We start from the raw sequence: 19,210 nt of genomic DNA, 5'->3' as shown, positions 1-19,210 counted from the left end.
ATCTCTGAAAATTGGGGATGACAATATTACTTCTTTATGGAATTTTTGTAGATATAATATAAACCCTCAATAAATCTTATTAATGTTATAGTAATTGAACCAATTTCATTTGTTGTGATTCCATACAAAGTATCAAGCAACCTTCTGATTATGATACAATTTCTTGTATAGCTTGAGAATTCACTGGCCATGTAACTCAAGAATCACCATGCCTGTAACTACGGTATTTCTTATTATAAATGCATAGATTGGATTTATAGTATTATAGATAAGTCTCATGATTTTCATCAATGTGAGTCCATTTGTTAGCAATGTGGCATGTTTCAGAGGAACCCAAAAAGTCAAGATTAATAACTTTTAAACAAATACTGCCAGTTAAGGAGGCAGGTAAATTATTTTGTGTAAGAAATTCTGTTTCCAAAGAAATGATGATAAACAAATAGATACGTGGTAGGACATTAGTAAAAAATCTAGCATGAGGGGGAACATGGAAAGAACTCTCCCTGTTCTCTCACTTATGCTAACAAAGGATAAAACACAAGATCATCTCTTTTGATTTAATATCTTGAATTATTTTATTATTTAATATCTTGAATTATTTTATTATCCCCTAGTTTACCACTCAGATACCTTTTCTTATAAATACCATTCAAGTAATCTTTTGACAGGAATATTTGTTCATATCATTCTCCTTAATTTCTTCAGTGATTCCACATAGGCAGGGAAGTGTAGCTCACTTATAGAACATCCTAGCTTCCATTTCTCAGAGATGGGGCCCAGACAGTAATGTTCATCTCTTAAGGTAAGCCTATGGCCCAGGCTGCAGTTCATTAGATGAAGAGACAGCTGCACCAATTAGATTCTCTTCTAGGATTCTAGAAATGGAAGAAGCAGAGACTAGTTGTTTTCTCCCTGCTATTGGACTTATAATATGTAAACTCAGAAATTAAAAGATTGCCTCTTCCCAAGAACTGAATTCCTAGAGTTGAGTTTTTTGAAACCATATGAATAGTTCTAATAAATTTTCCTTTTATGAATAAGCAGGATTGTTCATAAAATACTTGTGGCTATGTAGTTCCTTCCCTTAGCACATTCAATCTATCAGGGTGCCTTTCTTATGTGATTTTTCACTTTCAACTGAGCCAGCCTCGTCTCCTACCATCTCACAGCTTACCTTGAATCTCCAGCTGTATCAACCAAATAACTCACATGAATTTTTGAGCTTCCTATACTGTCCTGTCATGGTGCTTTGTAATACTGTTTCCTCTTTCTCTAATACCACCCATTCTGACCTTCCTACTAAATGTATGTCCATCCTTAGAAATTCTATCCCAGCCACTTCTACTGTACTTTAGAGATAGCCATATTATTGCACGTGATTCATTATAGAAAAATGATTTGCATATCTCTTTCCCTAATGCCCTATAATCTCATGGTGGCAAATATCTACTCTTTTATATTTTTGCACTTTATGTCTGCAAATAAAATACACAGTAATGGTGGCATGTGTTCTGACAAAGTCACATCTTCCAACCATTCATAAAATAAGGTATATAATATGTATTATAAAGTATATATGTGATGTTATATGTAATATGTATTATTTGTAATATAATATGTATATAAATCACATACATAATACTCTTATATAAAATAATGGTATTTTTTTCTGGAGCAAAAAATGTTAAAATAAAATCTGAGTTCCTAAAAAGTCATATTCTTCTTGCTTTCTCAACAGCACATAGAAGTTCTGATAATTATTGTTAGCCAGGGCACAACTACCTAAAGCTTCTTAAGCTGTTTTGTCAGTGTCAACTTTAAATCATATTTGATGTATTAAGTGGCAGGATAAAACCAATAACAGCAGCATCCTGGGACAGAGCCAAAATAAGAGCTGTGAGGGATCATTTGCTGCTCCATAACTGCACTGACCTGGACACAAGTGGGGATTAAGGGACAGCAGGCTACCTAATCAGCCACTGTCTGGAGAGCTACAGTCGGGTTCTCACAAGCTGAGAGGGCAGTGGGGATGACAGAAGGACAGGTAGCCATCGGAATTGAACAATGAGGTGTGCTGGTCCCACTGGAGTGGGTCAGTCACATGGCCAGGATAGCAAGTGATAAAGTGTGCTTGAGGAAGTATGACAAGTGCTGAGACGGAAGAGGAGGACTGTTCCTGGATTACACACTTCTACATGTTCCCTTTGCCCTAAAAAGGGTCCCTGTTTGATAAAAAAAATAACAAGTTTAAATAATTGTTGAATCAAAATGTTTCCAAAGTCTGATCACAAACCAGAGTACAGTCATGCTGTTCAGAGAGTTTCAGAACATTTCTGTGGTGCATGTTTGAGTTGTGTGCATTTATGCACAACATTTATGTTTGTCTCTTCAGAGTCCCTTGAAGGATTCTTTGGTCACTTTTTTCCCTCTACCCACTGATGCCACAGCGATAGGCATCTAACTCCTAGTTCCACCAAATAATCTCGGGGGTGGGGGGGGGGCACTATATGTGGTCCTTTTCGGAACTTTGACAGAACTTTTGTAGAAAAAATTTCTTTTCATGAGCATGAGATTCTGTTGTTCATATGTGTCATTAAATAGGTAAAGTTACGAGGTAATGAAGGTAACACAGAGGAAAAGAAAACTCAGTAACTAATTTAAACAAGTCTGGGCTTCAACCTGGCAGGCCTTTATTTTTGGTTACAGGAGACAGCTGCTTTTTTTGCTTAATGTAGTGTGAGTTGGGTCTGCACATATTACCAAGAGAGTCTCAATGAATACAACTGCCTGTTCATTAACCTATCCAGCTATTTACATGCTCTATCTCATTGCAACAGGCAAAAGCCTATGTGCAGCAGCTATATGACTAGGACAAAGAAAAAACAAGTGATAGTATGGATCTAGCACTGGTCATCTTAAGACAAAGCCACTTTCCCTGTCAGTGGTGCCCCCAGTGAGAACAGCACTTGAATCAGTCACTAATGTGCTTATTTTTCCTGTGATTAAGACACAAGCAAATTGTAATGGCAAGAGGCAAGGTAAATGAATTGAAAATGCAACATTAATTTTGTTGGCTTCTCACAAATTGAAGCATTCTGAACAGAAAATTGGCCTTAGCACACACTAAAACTTAGACCCTGAAGCTTTAGAAGCCAAAGGAGTTTGACCTTGGCTTGATCAAAAACACTATTTACTTTTTAATAATGCATAATGGCTTTTCTCATATCAGTGAAAAAAGAAACATGGATCACACATTTTTCATTGACTTGAGAAGTAACAGACTTGCAGCCCCTTCTTTCCTTAACACATCTCTGCTGGAATCTCAGGCATGTTCCATAGTTCAGTCCTGACCTTAAGTAGGTGTCCCTCAGAGGTAGTGTAGAGCTCATCTTGTGTATTGGACCTAGCTAGACTCAGCACATGTTAGGAATTGAGCACATTCTATCTACTTCATTCCTATTAAGCCTGCTTCTCCTCCCATCCTGAACCCATAACTTCTGGTTATAGCACAAGACTCAACCCAGTAAGACAGCATCCTATTCTCTGTACTCATCTCTGTACATTTTTCTTTGGATGGAGTGGATGTCTGAAGCCACAGTGATTCATTTGCCCCACTAGGTCTAGAGTATTGCAAGCCACTATCATAAAGTACCTTTACTTTGGAACTAACTCTGTGTTGTGTGTTGAGTCAAGTCTAAAGACTCCTTATTATAATATCTACTCAGTATGGTTCTATTTAGCCACTGTCATGGTATGCAGTCCCGCGTGAAATCCCCTTCTGAATGCTCCTAACTTCTTTGTTTGTACCTTCCTCTCCCCAAAATATCTAGAGCACTATCTTCACTACAAACTTAAACTCCACAGGCCATGATTTACTCCTGGATTTGCAAATATACAAAGACCTTACTAGAGGCTTTTACAATAATATAGTAGCTTGGTTCCATATGTGAGAAGTGATAAGAACTGGTCATTTTCTAAGAATAATTTGAAGGTCTATCTGGTAGGATTTATGAGAAAGCAGACATAGTATGTGCTAGAAATAGAGTAATCAAAGATGATAGAAACAATTTTGACCCAAGTAACACGAAAGATAAAATTTGCCATTATTCTTGTTGGGGACAACCCAGGGAGGAGCAGCTTGGGGCACAGAGGTGAAGAGCCAGTTTGGGTATACTATGTTTGTAAAGTAGAGATTCTGGAGTACCAAAGGACTGCCCTCTCATCTGACACCAATAATAAAGTTTAGCAGCCTCTGAGATTACCCTCGTTTCTGACACAAATTTCATTTTCAGGGTTCATAAAGATTACCTCAATTTTGATAACCCTAGAAAGGTTCAGAGTTCTTTGAAAACTGTTATACTCACTGTTACAATCTGTAACAGCAAAAGGATACAGAGTACAATCTGCTTAAGGCATAGGTACAAGGGCAGAGTCCAGGAGAAATCCACACTCAGAGCTATAAATTGTTCTCTCATTTAGCTATGGCTGAAGTAAGTGAAAGTAGAAAAAGAGTATCTTATTGGCTGAACAGTGCTAACTTCTCCAAGCAATAATGTGGGACAATATGCACAGAGTATTGCCAACCAGGAAAACCTACCTGAACCATGGTATCCAAAGTTATTTTTGCAGCTTGGTCATGTAGGCATGACCCATTGGGCTTACAGTCTCTAGCACCTTCAGAGGTTGAGCTCATACTACTTGGCCCAAAGCTCTTACCACAAACTACATAAACCAGGGTACCTAGTTAAGAAAGACAATCATACCAGACAAGGCATTCCAAAGACTTAGAGATGAACTACCAGGACACAATAGCAAAAGCCACACCCCTCTTTAGATAAGATTAATTCTGTACTATACAGATGTCAAATAGAAAAGTAAGCTTAGAAATCTAGAGTTCAGGGAAATATTCTTGTCAGAGACAGACATTTGGAGTTGCAGAACGTGGCATGAATTTAAGGTCCTATATTCTAGGTTCTCTACTGAAGTTACATATCTCACTCCCATAAAGGATGGCTGATAAAAATTTGGAATCCAAATTTTTTTTTCAATGCCAACATACAACTCCTATCAAAATCATTTTAATGCTCTTATTATAATATAAACTATTTTAAACTTACATATGTAAATCTATTTTCACAGCATTATTATATTACAAAGTCCATGACTGGAGCACATACACTATTTAGTTTACTTTGAAAGATCTCTGTAGCCCAAATAAGACCTTTTAAGAAAAAGAATTCTTTGAAATACCATAATTTGGCCTGCCAATGAATTATTATCTTTCCTTAGCCAAAACAGAAAGGCTGATGATGAAACACTGAATGCAGAGGAGTCATTTTTTTCCTGTTGTTATTGCTTATTACACAATGCAAGAATTACACAGACCACATTAACTAAAATGATAAATAGGTCTGGCGATTAAGCCAGGTGGTAACGCTCTAGTTTGTGTAGCTGTTGAAATGGATACCTGGGTATGGGAGGAAACATGGGACTCCCTTCCTGGGGCTAGGGGAGGTTGGGCCTGCTGAAGAGGTGTTGTGATTGATTTCTTTAGAAGAGAGTGCCAGCTGGAGTGTGCATAAATGGCTCCTTCTGGATTCTCCTTAAAAGCTAAATTGATGGCAACTTCTGAAAAGAGCAGCTCAGACCTCTATCCTTGTAGCATAAATATAAATCTTGATTTCTGCTACCACTGAAGTAAGAGAATGTAGGAAAAGGTAAAATAATAATGGTAATGTACTCTCAGTGAAGGAATTAGAGAAATAGAATGTAACTCATCTACCAAAATAAGGAGATAATTGCAATGTGGTGCACTTCTTTGTTAGGAGAGATTTTAGGAACCCATCTGTGCAGATTGTTTCTTTTTTATTATCATTACATAAACTAATTACATTAGGGAAAGGGGGGCATTTTAATTAAAAGGCTGTTTTAAAGAGTTATAATTCTACTGTGTCATTAAGTAACCTAATCGAGTGCTGAATTTGTTAAACAGTATTTGTGAAAATGGTTTGCAAATTATTTGTAGTAACCACATTTTCAATAAATAGATTTTTCCCTTTTATTTTTCCATTTTGACCAGATGAATATATGGCAGTAATATATGCCAACCATCTCCATTTTGGGGATACTTATTTTTTTAGAAGAAAACAAAAATATTTCATTTTACAAAGCATGCATATTTGTTTGTATATGAGAGGTTTTAATTAGGATAATCTCCTCAGAACATGATCAGTTGCAAAGGGAAAACATTGGGGGAGGTGGAATGATGGATAGAGACCCATACAGCTAACATTGTGATCAAAAGACATTGCTGCTGCATAAACTCATTTTTCTTTGAATAAAAACTTCATACACATTAATTATGCTATTTGGATGACATCACTGTCCCACATAAAACAGGTGGGAAACTTTTATTCTTTGTTTGTTTTTAATGCATTTTCCATTTTGGTATCCTTTTCCCATTCATCCAATGTATTCTAAATAATAGAATTCAGAGAGGGATTACCATCTAAATGTTAGGGAATGGAGAAAGCAAAGAATAAAGAACAGAAGTATGGAAAAGTGAGAAAAAAATAACATGCAAAACAGAAATGAAGGCTTAGAGGAGACTAAGTACCTACTGAAGGGGTGTAAACAGGAATTTAAACATCACTATTTTAGTATTCAAACTGGTCTCTAAATTTCTTCTCTTTACTTGAAATGCTGAAACATTCTTATTTGAAAATTGGATGTGAAAAGCATTACAGAAACCACTTTTGTATAAGATATGCCATAGTCAAAGTATAAAGATCAAATAAATACTATTATTTTAATTATTATATTTATTGATGAAATAGTGTCTTCAACTTAGTAAAAATACACAAAATACACATTGAATGAATGAATGAAGACAATATTTCACCCAAATTCTCAAGTAGGACATGGCAGCTCCAACTAACAGCAGTGATTTTTAAAAAAATATTTTTGCTCTTCAATATCATTCCCTGGGGAAGCTGGCAAACTGAAATCTGTTCCATTAATGCCAGCAGAAGAGTATATGTGTGAAGAGACTAAGTAAACATTGTACCTGATGGCTCAATGAATTATCCACATGAGCTCTTAAGAAACTTGAAAATACTTGGCAGTATTTATACTTAGGATGAACTCTACAAATACTATTTCTGGATGTCATCCTTAAGAAAATTTCTATTTTTGAGTTAGTTAAGCTTTTTTAATCCAAAACTGCTGGGCTAATCTGTAAGTATATCTCCTTTTCCTTTGGTAACAAATTAATCTCTTAAAATGTTCTCTTAAGTTTTTATTCTATACTTTTTATCTAAATCAGTATCAAAATATCTTCCAAAAACCATTTGGTAGCCAGTAATTTTTTAAAAAATATGTTGTTCTTTGGCTCAAGCTGTAGAGTATACTAGCCTAGCATGTGTTGTCCTGGGTTCAATACCCAGCACTTAAAAAAATTTTTTTTCCCATGTTGACAAATGTAACTACAATGATGAACTATCATTTACTATCTAAGATAAGAAGATTCCTTTTTCAGTGTTTTATATATTAATGTTTTATATATTAATGTTTTATCCTATTGTAAAAAAGAAATCAAATCCCTGTACAAAGCTCCATAGATTATAGTTTTTTAATTAGCTATACATAGATTTTGAACTGAAATTCAAACCCAATATTCTGGCTATGGTACACTTATTCCACCAAAATTACATTTGACACTTACACAATCTTGTGAGATCAGTAGAAAAGGGGTAGTTTTCTTTACTTTGCTAAGGTTGATATTTGTTCAGTCTACATTTACATGAATATTTTTTAGAATTATAGAATTATAGAATTAATTTCTATAATAGCAGGAAAAATTAAGTCTAATCCAAATTAGCATTTTTTCAGGAATTTTGGCTTTAGTGCCACTAAATAGTCTTAATTATTGTGGATATTCAAAATTATTTGTAATATGTGCTATATTTATTGATAATTATATTAGCAATAAAACAAATATTTAAAATATCTGTTATTAGTTAAAAACACCGAGAATTAATTTTTATTCTCAAGATCTCATGTGGTCATTTAATACAAAGTAGATTCTTAGTCCTAATAAGGTATGTCTTTATTCATGTTTCCAAATAGAGTTAAGTGACATGTTTACATACATATCCATATACATAAATGGGGGGAATCCAGATTAGCTATTTAAAAATAACTTGTTTTATACTGTCATACTAATAATGATAATGGTACTGTCTTTAGGGAAGGTAGTACTAGACAAGTAGAAATATACAGATGTAATATTCTAAAAAGAAAGATAAACAAAAATTAAGAATAGAAGGAGAAAAGGAAATTGCTTAACTTTGTCCAAGTTACAATAGAATTAAATAATTCATTTTTTTATTTTGAACTATTTTGTAGAGTGGGTCTTACATATCAGTTCTTAAATGTGTTTCATTACTTGAAAATTACATGAAGGAATAAATTCAGTAATCTGTCTCTGTTGTTTTAAAATACATCACAGTTCCATGATCTATTAATGTATCCATTAATTTGATATATTTGAAATTTAATCAGGAGTTAACTTCTCTATGAGAAAGCCTACTTTACCAATGTCTAAAGTTATATTTACGTGTTTGTATTTACATATCTTAAAATATTATATCTAGAAAACAAACAAAAGAATGTCAGTTATATTTTTTAAAATAATTTATTATGATTCAGGTTATTTAGAGCCAGTTTTATTAAGAAAATTTACTTCACTTCTACATATTCACCAGATTGTGTATACATGTGCATTTATCACAGCATTACTTGCAAGTAAGACAAAAAAGAAATAACCAAAGTGTTTAATAAAGGGAATAGCTATATAAGATGTGTGCAAACTGAAACAGTGTTCATTAAGTCAAACTAGAATTATAGTCACTGACTTACAAGGATCTCTAGGATGTTGTAAAAAACAGTTATTAATATAAAATACAAAATAATACTCTATTTATGTGTGTGTAAGTGCATAGGAATTCTTATAGAAGATTTGAAGCTATTAATAGTGACAACTCAATGGGGGGTGGAATTAGGGTATTGAGGAAAATTTTACTCTAAATCCTTCTATAAATTTAAATTATTTACATTAAATTATAGTTATTTACTTCTTTTATGATTTGAAAAGTACTTTACAGAATTTGTAGCAAAATTAACTGAGGACCTGAAGTTTATTAAAATAGGAATTTCAATGGTTGTACCATGAAATGCACCTGGACATAATTAAGAAAATCATGCATCATAGTTAGTGTTTGGTGATTCTATGGCCCACTCTGATTTGCCTCCAATATTCCTTTTTTCTTTTTTAATTAAAGGTCTCATTCGTTTGCAAGAACTCATCAAAGCTCCGTCAAGATATAATCTTCGACTTAAAATCCGTCAACTGCCTGCTGATACAAAGGATGCAAAACCCTTATTGAAAGAAATGAAGAGAGGCAAAGAATTCCATGTAATCTTTGACTGTAGCCATGAAATGGCAGCAGGCATTTTAAAACAGGTAATTTTGCATTTCTTACATTAAATCCTTAGTCTCCATATACTTGCATTTGAAGTATGAGATTTAAAAAAAAATACAATGTCATTGTTACAGTCAATTAAAAAACCAGAGAAATCACCTCCATGAAATTTTATAATACAAAGTCAGGAAATTGCTTTTAATTAATTGTCTTAAAGACAAGTAATGTAAACATATGTGCTTATCAAAACAGTTTATAAAGTTTTGAGGATATATTCAAATGCCTACAATACTGTTAATCAGATTATTGAATAATGAGATAGATATTTCTGTTTTATACTGAAATGAAGGAATAAACTATTAATGTCAATGATTGAATAACTCATCCATTGTTACCAGAATAGGAAAAAAAAAAGATAAAATAGAGAGATGCCTTATATATTTGATATTATTTCATCATCACCACAACCAAAAGAAATAAGGACTATATCCACTTTATACACAAAATCTGAATCTCATCTCAGAATGAGAAATTTGAATAATGCAAGGAAATAGCAGAGTGGTTAATGTCTCATCTATATTTATTCCAGAATAAAGCCATGCTTACCTAAAAGAACACTTCTAAATTGGTCAAACGAAACAGTTTGGAGCAGTAAGCACCATTTAGACTGCACAGCAAACATGAAAAATTGAAATTATTGTTCATCTATCTCTTGCATGTGAGGGAACTAAAGTTGTGGATTAAAATAGTTAGTAGAAGGCAATGCACTTACTAGGTGGTAGAGTGGGGTTTGAACCTAACTCCTTAGATTTTTCTTTCATGCACCCTGTGGTGACATCACATGGCTTGGAATTAGTCAGCTGTTTTCAGACCTCTCATGCAAAGGATAAAATGTCTGCTGGAGAGTTATACAGATTCAAATGACAAATCATATCCCATTAAATATAACTACTGACAACAAATGCCTATTATAACATGGTTAGTTTATTAAGCAGATGTTTGTATTCCAATATGAATGTTGCTTTCACTGTAGTAAAATATTTAATTTGATTTGAAAATTTGCTCTAGTTTATGTTTGGGTAACAAAGCATATGAGTGATTTTGGTTTTGGTTTAGTAATAAATAAAATGATGCAATAAACTCACCACTAAAATCTAGAGTCAGAATTTATTTTTCACATAATTTCCAAACAATTCTTGTTCACATTTAGAGTATACAAATTTGGAAAGCAGACCTTTCTTGGCTCCCAGAGCACTCTACTATTCCAGTAACAGAACTTCGTCCTCTTTATCTAGACTTCTTACAAATATGTAAAAGATCAGTTATATTTTCTTTGAAGAAGTAACTTATTTTGCTATCTGGAGGATAAACATAGCTTTAACCTTTAATGACAGAATTGGCCTCCTGCCTTCTGTTGGGTATACCCATTATTTTACATTAATTTTATTATATAAACCTGTTTTGTGTGCAAAATGAAGGCAGAACTAAAATAATATTTAAATATACTCAACAGAAAGAAAGTATAACTCGTCAATGAAAAACAGAACAAAGGTAAAATAAGACTATGAAAGTTGCTGGGCACGGTAGTGCACACCTATAATTCCAGCTGTTTAGGAGGCTGAGGCAGGAGTATGGCAAGTTCAAAGCCAGCCTCAGTAGGAACCAAGACAATTCAGTCAGAGTCTGTCTCTAAAATAAAATACAAAATAAGGCTGGGGATGTGGCTCAGTGCCCCTGAGTTCAATCTCTGGTATCCATCCCCCCCCACACACAAAAAAAAATTCTATGAAAGTTAAGTGCAACTGGAGTGACATTATCATACAACATTTATGCTTCAAAGACCAGTAACACAGGCAGGCCACATGCATGGTGGCATTTTTTTTTTTAAACTTACCTCATCACAGAAAGTATTTGTCTCACATTTGAATGTCAGTTATTTTAGAAACCAATTCAAGAAGAAAACAAATACCTTCCTTTTAGTAAACATGGCAGTACATTCAATAGGAATCTATTTTATGATTTATGCATTTTTTTTTCTGAGATTCCTTAGCATCAGCTAAGGTTGGAACCTGGAAGATATAATATTTTAGTCAGCTTTTTTGCTGCTGTGACTAAAGGACCCGACCAGACAAGTGTAAAGGAGCAAAGGTTTATTTGGGGTCTCATAATTTCAGAGGTCTCATTCCACTGACAGCAGGCTCCATTCCTTGGGGCCTGAGGTGAGTCAAGACATCATGGTGGAAGAATATGTTGGAGGGAAGCCACTTACCTGGTGATCAGGAAGCAGAAAGAGAGACTCCACTCTTCAGATACAAAATATATACCCCATAGCCACACTTCCTCCAGCCATCCCACCCCCTGCCTCCAGTTACTACTCAGGTACCTATCAGGGATTCATTTACTGATTAGATTAAGGACACCACCCAATCATTCTTACATTGTCTGACACATGAACTTTTGGGAGATACCACATCTAAACCATAAGAGATAGTATAGGAGTTGAATAGCAGAAATAGATGAGCTGTCAGCTAGTCTGGTCTCATTTAAGAGTAAATGTTAGATGTAGCCAGAAAAAGAGATGGCCTTAATCAAGTTAAACTTGTTGGCTTTTTTGTTTATTTAAATTATCTATTTAAACTAAATGAGCATTACTAAATATCAAGCAACAGTTTGGAGTTTTCTTGTCTGAAAAATTTAAAAGTGAGTGGAGCTTGTGGTTTATTAGATTTTCCTCTGAGGCATGTTGAGTGCACTAATTGGGGCATGCCTCAACAGCAGATGATTCCACCTTTGTCCAGATTTGTCAGAGAATCCCCTAGGGGAGAGTCAAGGTGCTCTGAAGTAAAACCTCACAAAGACATCCTATCACAGAGAAAAAAAAATAGCAATCAGGAAATTCGAAGTCTAGATCAAAAAGTGTGAAATAAAAACCTTTAGACTTGAAAAATGAAAAGCTGATGCAAATAACTACAATAGCAAGAAGTAAAATAAAGTTAAAATAAAGAGATATGTATAGAGACCTGCCCCCTCTTCATTTTAAATCTTGAGCAGTATAAAGTTTGGATATAACCCAAAGAATATGTTGATTGTAAATTATATACCTAGATAACTAAATATGCAATTTTTCATACAATATTTCTAATACTAAATCAGCTTAATTTGGGAGATTTATAATGTTATTTTTATTTTAGAAAAACTAATTGTTGATATTTGTAGGAAAGTGATATATAGAACAACTAATTTTCTGTTGAGGTAATTCATTATTAGTACATAAAAACACACTGATTTTATTTTTTTTAGTGTGTTTTGAGGTATGCATACAATTCATTCAAAAGTAGTAGTGAGACATAATGCTATAAAATTAAAAGAAGATCCAGAGCAAGTTCTTTTGTTATTATTATTATTTTAAACAAATATTTCAAGACTATATCCCTGTTTTTTGTTTTGTGAGTGAGATTGCAGTAAAGGTACTTAATAAAAAATAACTATCCTCTTCTATTTCTATTATAACTTCTTATAGATCATATATCATAACCCATAACTGATTCTTATTTTCAAGATCAAAGGCTGAGAGAAAGTTAATGAAAGCCACAAATACACCCCAGGTATCCATTTTAAATTTCTTCTCATGGAGATGAAGAAACTTGTGACTAGTGCAGAATACCCATATCAGAAGCTGGCCACCCCTCTTGCCCACCATCTCTTCAATCCCTTTCTACCCCTGTCACCAAAGCACAATTTCCTAAACAGGTTTGAAATGCCAAGGTTTTCAAATTATCAAGGAAAATGAAAATTTTTAGAATTCATAGATTCTAAAAATGAATCTAACTGTTTGAGAATATAAAATATGTCATTCTATAAAATGACATAGATTTTAAATGTAAAAGAAGAAAATAAAAATAGAATAGATTGGTTTGGAGCACTTAAAATGAAATTGGAAGACAATTATGAATCAGATCTCAGGTACCTTGTCTGCTGAACCTTGGAATTGGGCTTCAAATTCTGGCCAAGATTTGGACTGAGTCAAACTGTAGTTTTCCAAATATTGTTAGGCTCTGTTGAATTTTATTCAACAGATCCCTTCCCTCAGACCAGCCAGAGACTGGGACCTCACCCAATCCCTTTTTTATAAGACAGCTTAACTTTTGCCAGCACTAATCATAATTCCTGACTAAAAACAGATTTAATTTTGCACTCTCTACTCCTTGCAGTTAAAGATATAAATTCAGCTGTACTTTTTTAAAAATCTGGAAGCATTTTTTTTTTTTTTTAGGTAGTATAGGTGTGTCCCCAAGGCCTGAAGTCCATGTTTACTCACTATCTTGTGTTCTTAAGCAGTTTATTCATCGTTGTTATATAGTTCTCATTTCATCAACTGTAAAATAGATATAATAGAACCTATTTCATAGGGGGTTTTATGAGGTTTAAATATTCAATATTCTTAGAATAGTACCAAACACATTTTAGGCATCACATGTTGTTTTTTATCCATTTGTCTGAGTCACTGTTTCTCTCAGTTATCTTTATTTCTATACCTGTTGAATTGGTAAAGAAGAATAAAAGACAATACTGAGGTATCATAGAGTGGTTATAAAGACGAGAAACCCTCTGCAATTATCCAGCAGAAGCAATCAATGAACACTCTCTGTATAAATAAAACCAATGTTTTTATTAACCAATGTTTCTCTCTTTTTAAAAAAGTACTTCATATGTTCCCCCCCACACACACAAATATCTATCCTTTCTTAACTGAATGGCTTATGTTGTAAAATTACAAATTTTATTCTAGTTAATTGGTAAATACCTACCTATAAGCATTTTATACATAGAACGCAAAAGCTTTGGCTAGGGCTGCTCACTACTAACTAAAAGAGTTTTTGTAGTTAGTAATTTGCGGAAGACTATTATATGCACCTGAGAATATTTATTTCCTTTTAAGACCTCTTCATTCAGTTGACAAATACACTTTCATTTGTCATCACCAAATATTGTCCATTGATAAACATTTTCAAAGTATCCTCTATTTTCAGAGAGGAAAATTACATAGACATTTCTCATTGGAGGTGGACATTTAGACCCATAAGAATCTTTTCTAAGATTGATAGTCTAAAATTAATAAAGAGAGTGGAAAAGTAAAACAAAACAACAGGTAAACTATTATTAATAATAACAATGTTTCTATAATTATCTGTAATTTTTTAATAATAACAGTGATATATAGTTCCTTCATTAATCTAAAGAAATGTCTCTAAAGTACTAAGAGGAAAAAAATGGCCTTTGACATTATATTTTGTGACACTTTCTTCCTAATTGAGTAGCACTGTGGTGAAGACACTACAAATATAAGGAACTAAGATGTGCTAATTTCAGGTTTGGGTCAAATTTAATGCTTCCTTTAATATGTAAAGCTATAAGTTTCACAAATGGAAACATTCAACTATTAGCTTTTCTATCAAGAGAATTAGGTCAACAAATGATAAATTGTTTTATTATATATAAGCCCGACAATTGTATATAAAACAACTAGTTCTTTTATAATGTATAAAATGTACACTGTTTCTTTGTAAAATATATTTTTTGAACAAGATATTTGGATGCAACTTATCACTGAAAAGTATACAGGCTACATTGTAAGTAAGTAATTGCCAGTCAAATTGAATAACAAATGGCCTAAAGCACTACATATTTAGTGGCACATGTAATTCAAATTCAAATTGATTTATTTTCAAATTCTCATATGCTCATTATGAATTAATATTCAATAAATAATTGATTTTTTCAACTGTTAAAACAAATAAACAAGCAAAATTCCTTTAGTAAACACTAATGTTTTTTAACTACTGGGGAAAGGTTTAATTTAATCCAAATTTTGATGTAACATGAATATTGTAGGTTGATTCTTTATCACATTCTACTATTTTGTGCTCATCTATATTACTGCCATAATGTATTTTATGCTAGGTATATCTTCTATATTAATATTTTTATTTATTTTTTTTATTTTTTAGGCATTAGCTATGGGAATGATGACAGAATACTACCACTATATCTTTACCACTTTGGTAAGTAATTTATTAAAACACAAAAGTAATGTTCTAAATTTTATTATTATGATTTTTTTAGGAGGAAAAATGTGCTTTTGTGAAGAGGTAATATAATGATTAGCACATTTGTAGTTATAAAATCCACAAGGATTTATAAAAAAGAACTAATAATTTTGGTGGTAGGATATGTTTTCAAAATAATATCATTTCAGGTATCAATTCAAAATATTACATATTTTTATATTGCTTCAGAGGGCTTTCAGAACATAATGGATTTTAAAATTAGTTTGCTGGAAAAAGATCAGTGTTTTAGAACACAAATTCTTATGTCATTATCTCAACTCTATTCATTTTTTGAAAATCAGGTTTATTGAAGCTGCCCTTTGAGGAGATTAAATTTTCTATCTTATTTTTACCCATGTTTAGTTTGATTTTTTAAAAGTCAATATGGTTTAATTTGCAATTAGAAAATGAAATGTTACCTTTATATTTTGTCTTCACATGTTTTTGCTTGTTATACATGAAAATCTGACTTTACCCTTTAATCAAACTCACTTACTCTTAGCTTTATTTCTTTATTAATCCTCTGTGAAGGAGCTCTCTGTCTCTTTAAGTAATTCTTTCCTGCCCATTTCCAAAATATGAGAGCATTTTAAAATTTGGGTCTCAAAAAAAAAAAAAAAAAAAAAAAGGCATCTTCATTCTATTTTCTTTTTCCTCTTCAATTACTTTCTTTAGAATTGGTATGTGTTTAGAGTTCCAGTTAACACCTTTGTTCAAATGAGTTCTCAATGTTCATAAGTAATATTCTTAATTATCATATAATATTGAATAGTTCTAACTGTTCTGCCATTAAGATAATTTCAAAATTTGAATCTTAATGTATTGTCCTCCAAATTGATTCCTCTTGATTTCCTTTAAAACTTCATTGTGTCTGACTCCTGCATCCACCACAAACTTCTACTGATTTTTTAAGGGTCTCTAGCATCCATCTTTTCTATTCCCACAGTGACCAGTTTAATCATTGCTTTCTCTGTTGATTCAAGTGTTCCAAATGCTCTTTTTACTTTTGGGAGTCTTGAAGTAACCAGATCAAATTACCAAAATTCAGTTGATTTCCATAGCTTTTCATGATAATAACTCTTCCCTCCAATGGAGATTCTTCATATAGTAGTTTCTGTTTTACCAATAAATAGCAAGGCTAACCTTACTTTTTATAGCTTGTAAGATACTTAGTGGTTGGTAGGTGAAAAGGAAGGGAAATTCTTCCCTTATCAGTAAATTACATTTTAATGCTGTTGCAACACAACTCTACCAAAGTTATAATATTTTGAGAAAATCAAAAACATCTCTTAATTTGAGAAAGAGAAGGAAACAACTACTTTAACGTAGATATAAATTGGCCTATAATTGAAAGCCCTTTATACTTTTATTCTAACCTAACTTCCCAATTTTCTTTTGCTCTGATTCTTCTTTATGGATTCTCTTTGACAACCAAATGGATCTAGATATGTTTCCTGAATAGATATTACATTTCCCCCCTTTTTTGTCTATTTTCACATGGTCCATGCCATTTTTGTCGGAGTCTGGTTATTACGTAATGGCAGATATAGGGGGAAAAAAGAAATAATCACCTATCTTGAAGTTTATGGCTGAGACTAACAAGACAAAGGCAACAAACTTATTTAATATAAATTGTATGTGACGTGAAAACATTCAGAAATTAAAACCCAAAGAAACAGAGAAATCTTTCTATTTAAGTGCTTTGGTTTGATGAAGAGTGGACAGCTGTGCAAAAATATGATCGAATAAAAGGGAGATGATACAGTCTCCTGGTAATAAGACGGTGGGCAATTTAGCAAGGCCTGTTTGTTCAAGTTCTTCTGTACTTTCAAGTATTAGTCAGGATCACTCTGCAATGAAGGTTTTGTGACCTACTCTTCAGGAATGTAGGTCAAGAAATTCTTTCATGACACACATCAAGGGAGAAAGGTGTTAGAAAGTCATAGATTGACCTTCCTGCTCTTCAGTTTTCTCAGTTTCCTTCAGTTTAAAGCATTCAGTATTCCAATGCCCCATATTTGGGGGTATGCCCCATCACAACTCAGATCCTATTTGTTCTGTGAAGTTTTCCCTCACCTTAGAGTTCAAAGTTATCTGTCTTGCTTCTGACTCCTCCAGCACTTATCATTTCTTTTCTTTTGCACCTTAGCATATTACCATGCACTATTTACTTACAGTTTGAATACATCTTATTTCCTCAGAGTATCAACATTAAGTATTGAAAAAAACTGAAGACTCCTTACTTTTTTTTTTTTTTTTCAGTACAGAGCACAATTCAGGCAATGCCAGTTCCACTGAATTGTATTCTTGTTATCCAGCCTGTGTAGCTGTGCAAGTCCCAGGCAAGCTGTGCAGAGGTCCAGTGGCATTTGTCTTGCCTTGGTTCCAATATTGTCCAGAAAATCTGATGCCAACTAGAAAGAGGGCAGAAGTCCCACATGCTGTGTGTTCTCATGATGACTTCCAAGTTCCTTGATAGCTGTGGCCTTATAACTCCTGGGAAAGTAAAGGGCAAAACAAGAGCATTCACTCTATGTGGACTGAAGAGGGCAACAGAAGCAGGGCTCCTTATGGTGAGGTCCTCAGAAGGACATGAGACAAAGGAAGCACAAGATTTCTACAACCAACAATCTAATAATTCTTAAATTCTTTACTTTCCTTTCTTATACTTATTATTACTTAGAAATATCATTTCATGATCTGCTTCTTAAAAACAAAAAAACAAAATCCCAGACAAAACAGAACCAACAAATGATAGTAACTACATAAGCAAGCAAGGCATAAACAAAATTAGTTTAAAGTAAAACATGATCGCATAAAAAATAAAGGCAAGCTGTCCTTAATGTGGAGAAAAAACGTCTTGCAAGTCTTAAAAATAAATTATAAAAGTGAAGTATACATACATGTTTATGTACAGAGTATGTGTATTTGTATCATCAAAACATGAGCGCAATCTATTTAAACGTTGGTCATTTGTGATATTTAATGCCACTTGAGACACAGTGGTCTTAAATATTCTAAGGGAAGCAAGAATAAATGACTATTTCAATATATGCTTGTGAATGCATTCTATTAATAACAGAAAGAAATTTGTCTTTCAGGACCTATTTGCTCTTGATGTAGAGCCCTACCGATACAGTGGTGTTAATATGACAGGGTTCAGAATATTAAATACAGAAAACACCCAAGTCTCTTCCATCATTGAAAAGTGGTCAATGGAACGGTTGCAAGCACCTCCAAAACCTGACTCAGGTTTGCTGGATGGATTTATGACGGTATGAATAACCATTTTAAGTTTGCATGTTTCTAAATAGTATTGCATAAGTTATTAAATTTTCTGGATTCAAATTTCAGTTTTGTTGATAGTGAAGGGATGATATCAGAGCTACTCACTGCCAATAATTTTATTGACAATTTTCTAAATCACTTTTAAGCATTTCAACTATCATTTAGATATTACAATGTGAGATTGTTGCTTAAATTAATTAATGCCATATAGAGAACAAATGAGAGAATGAATCAGTATGAAAGTGTTGAATATTCTTTTTATCATACCTATCAATATAATTTCTCTTCATCATGATGTTTTTAGATAGCTGGTGCTATATAAGTAACTTGCAT

At 33.1% G+C, this 19,210-nt stretch overlaps 1 protein-coding gene across 3 annotated transcripts in view; it reads left to right on the top strand.

Moving 5' to 3' along the window:
* Nucleotides 1-19,210, top strand: part of Grik2 (glutamate ionotropic receptor kainate type subunit 2) — a 677,012-nt gene that overhangs the window by 241,287 nt on the left and 416,515 nt on the right. For all 3 annotated transcript variants that reach the window (XM_027928184.2, XM_027928185.2, XM_027928187.2), the window contains exons 4-6: nucleotides 9,342-9,523; nucleotides 15,491-15,544; nucleotides 18,691-18,864. In XM_027928184.2, coding sequence (XP_027783985.1) covers nucleotides 9,342-9,523; nucleotides 15,491-15,544; nucleotides 18,691-18,864 — 410 coding nt within the window. The remainder of the gene's footprint in view (nucleotides 1-9,341; nucleotides 9,524-15,490; nucleotides 15,545-18,690; nucleotides 18,865-19,210) is intronic.

This window comes from Marmota flaviventris, chromosome 6, assembly GCF_047511675.1.
Source record: "Marmota flaviventris isolate mMarFla1 chromosome 6, mMarFla1.hap1, whole genome shotgun sequence".
Taxonomy (NCBI): domain Eukaryota; kingdom Metazoa; phylum Chordata; class Mammalia; order Rodentia; family Sciuridae; genus Marmota; species Marmota flaviventris.
Note: the sequence above shows the minus strand (reverse complement) of the source record. Positions and strands in the feature narration are given on the sequence as shown.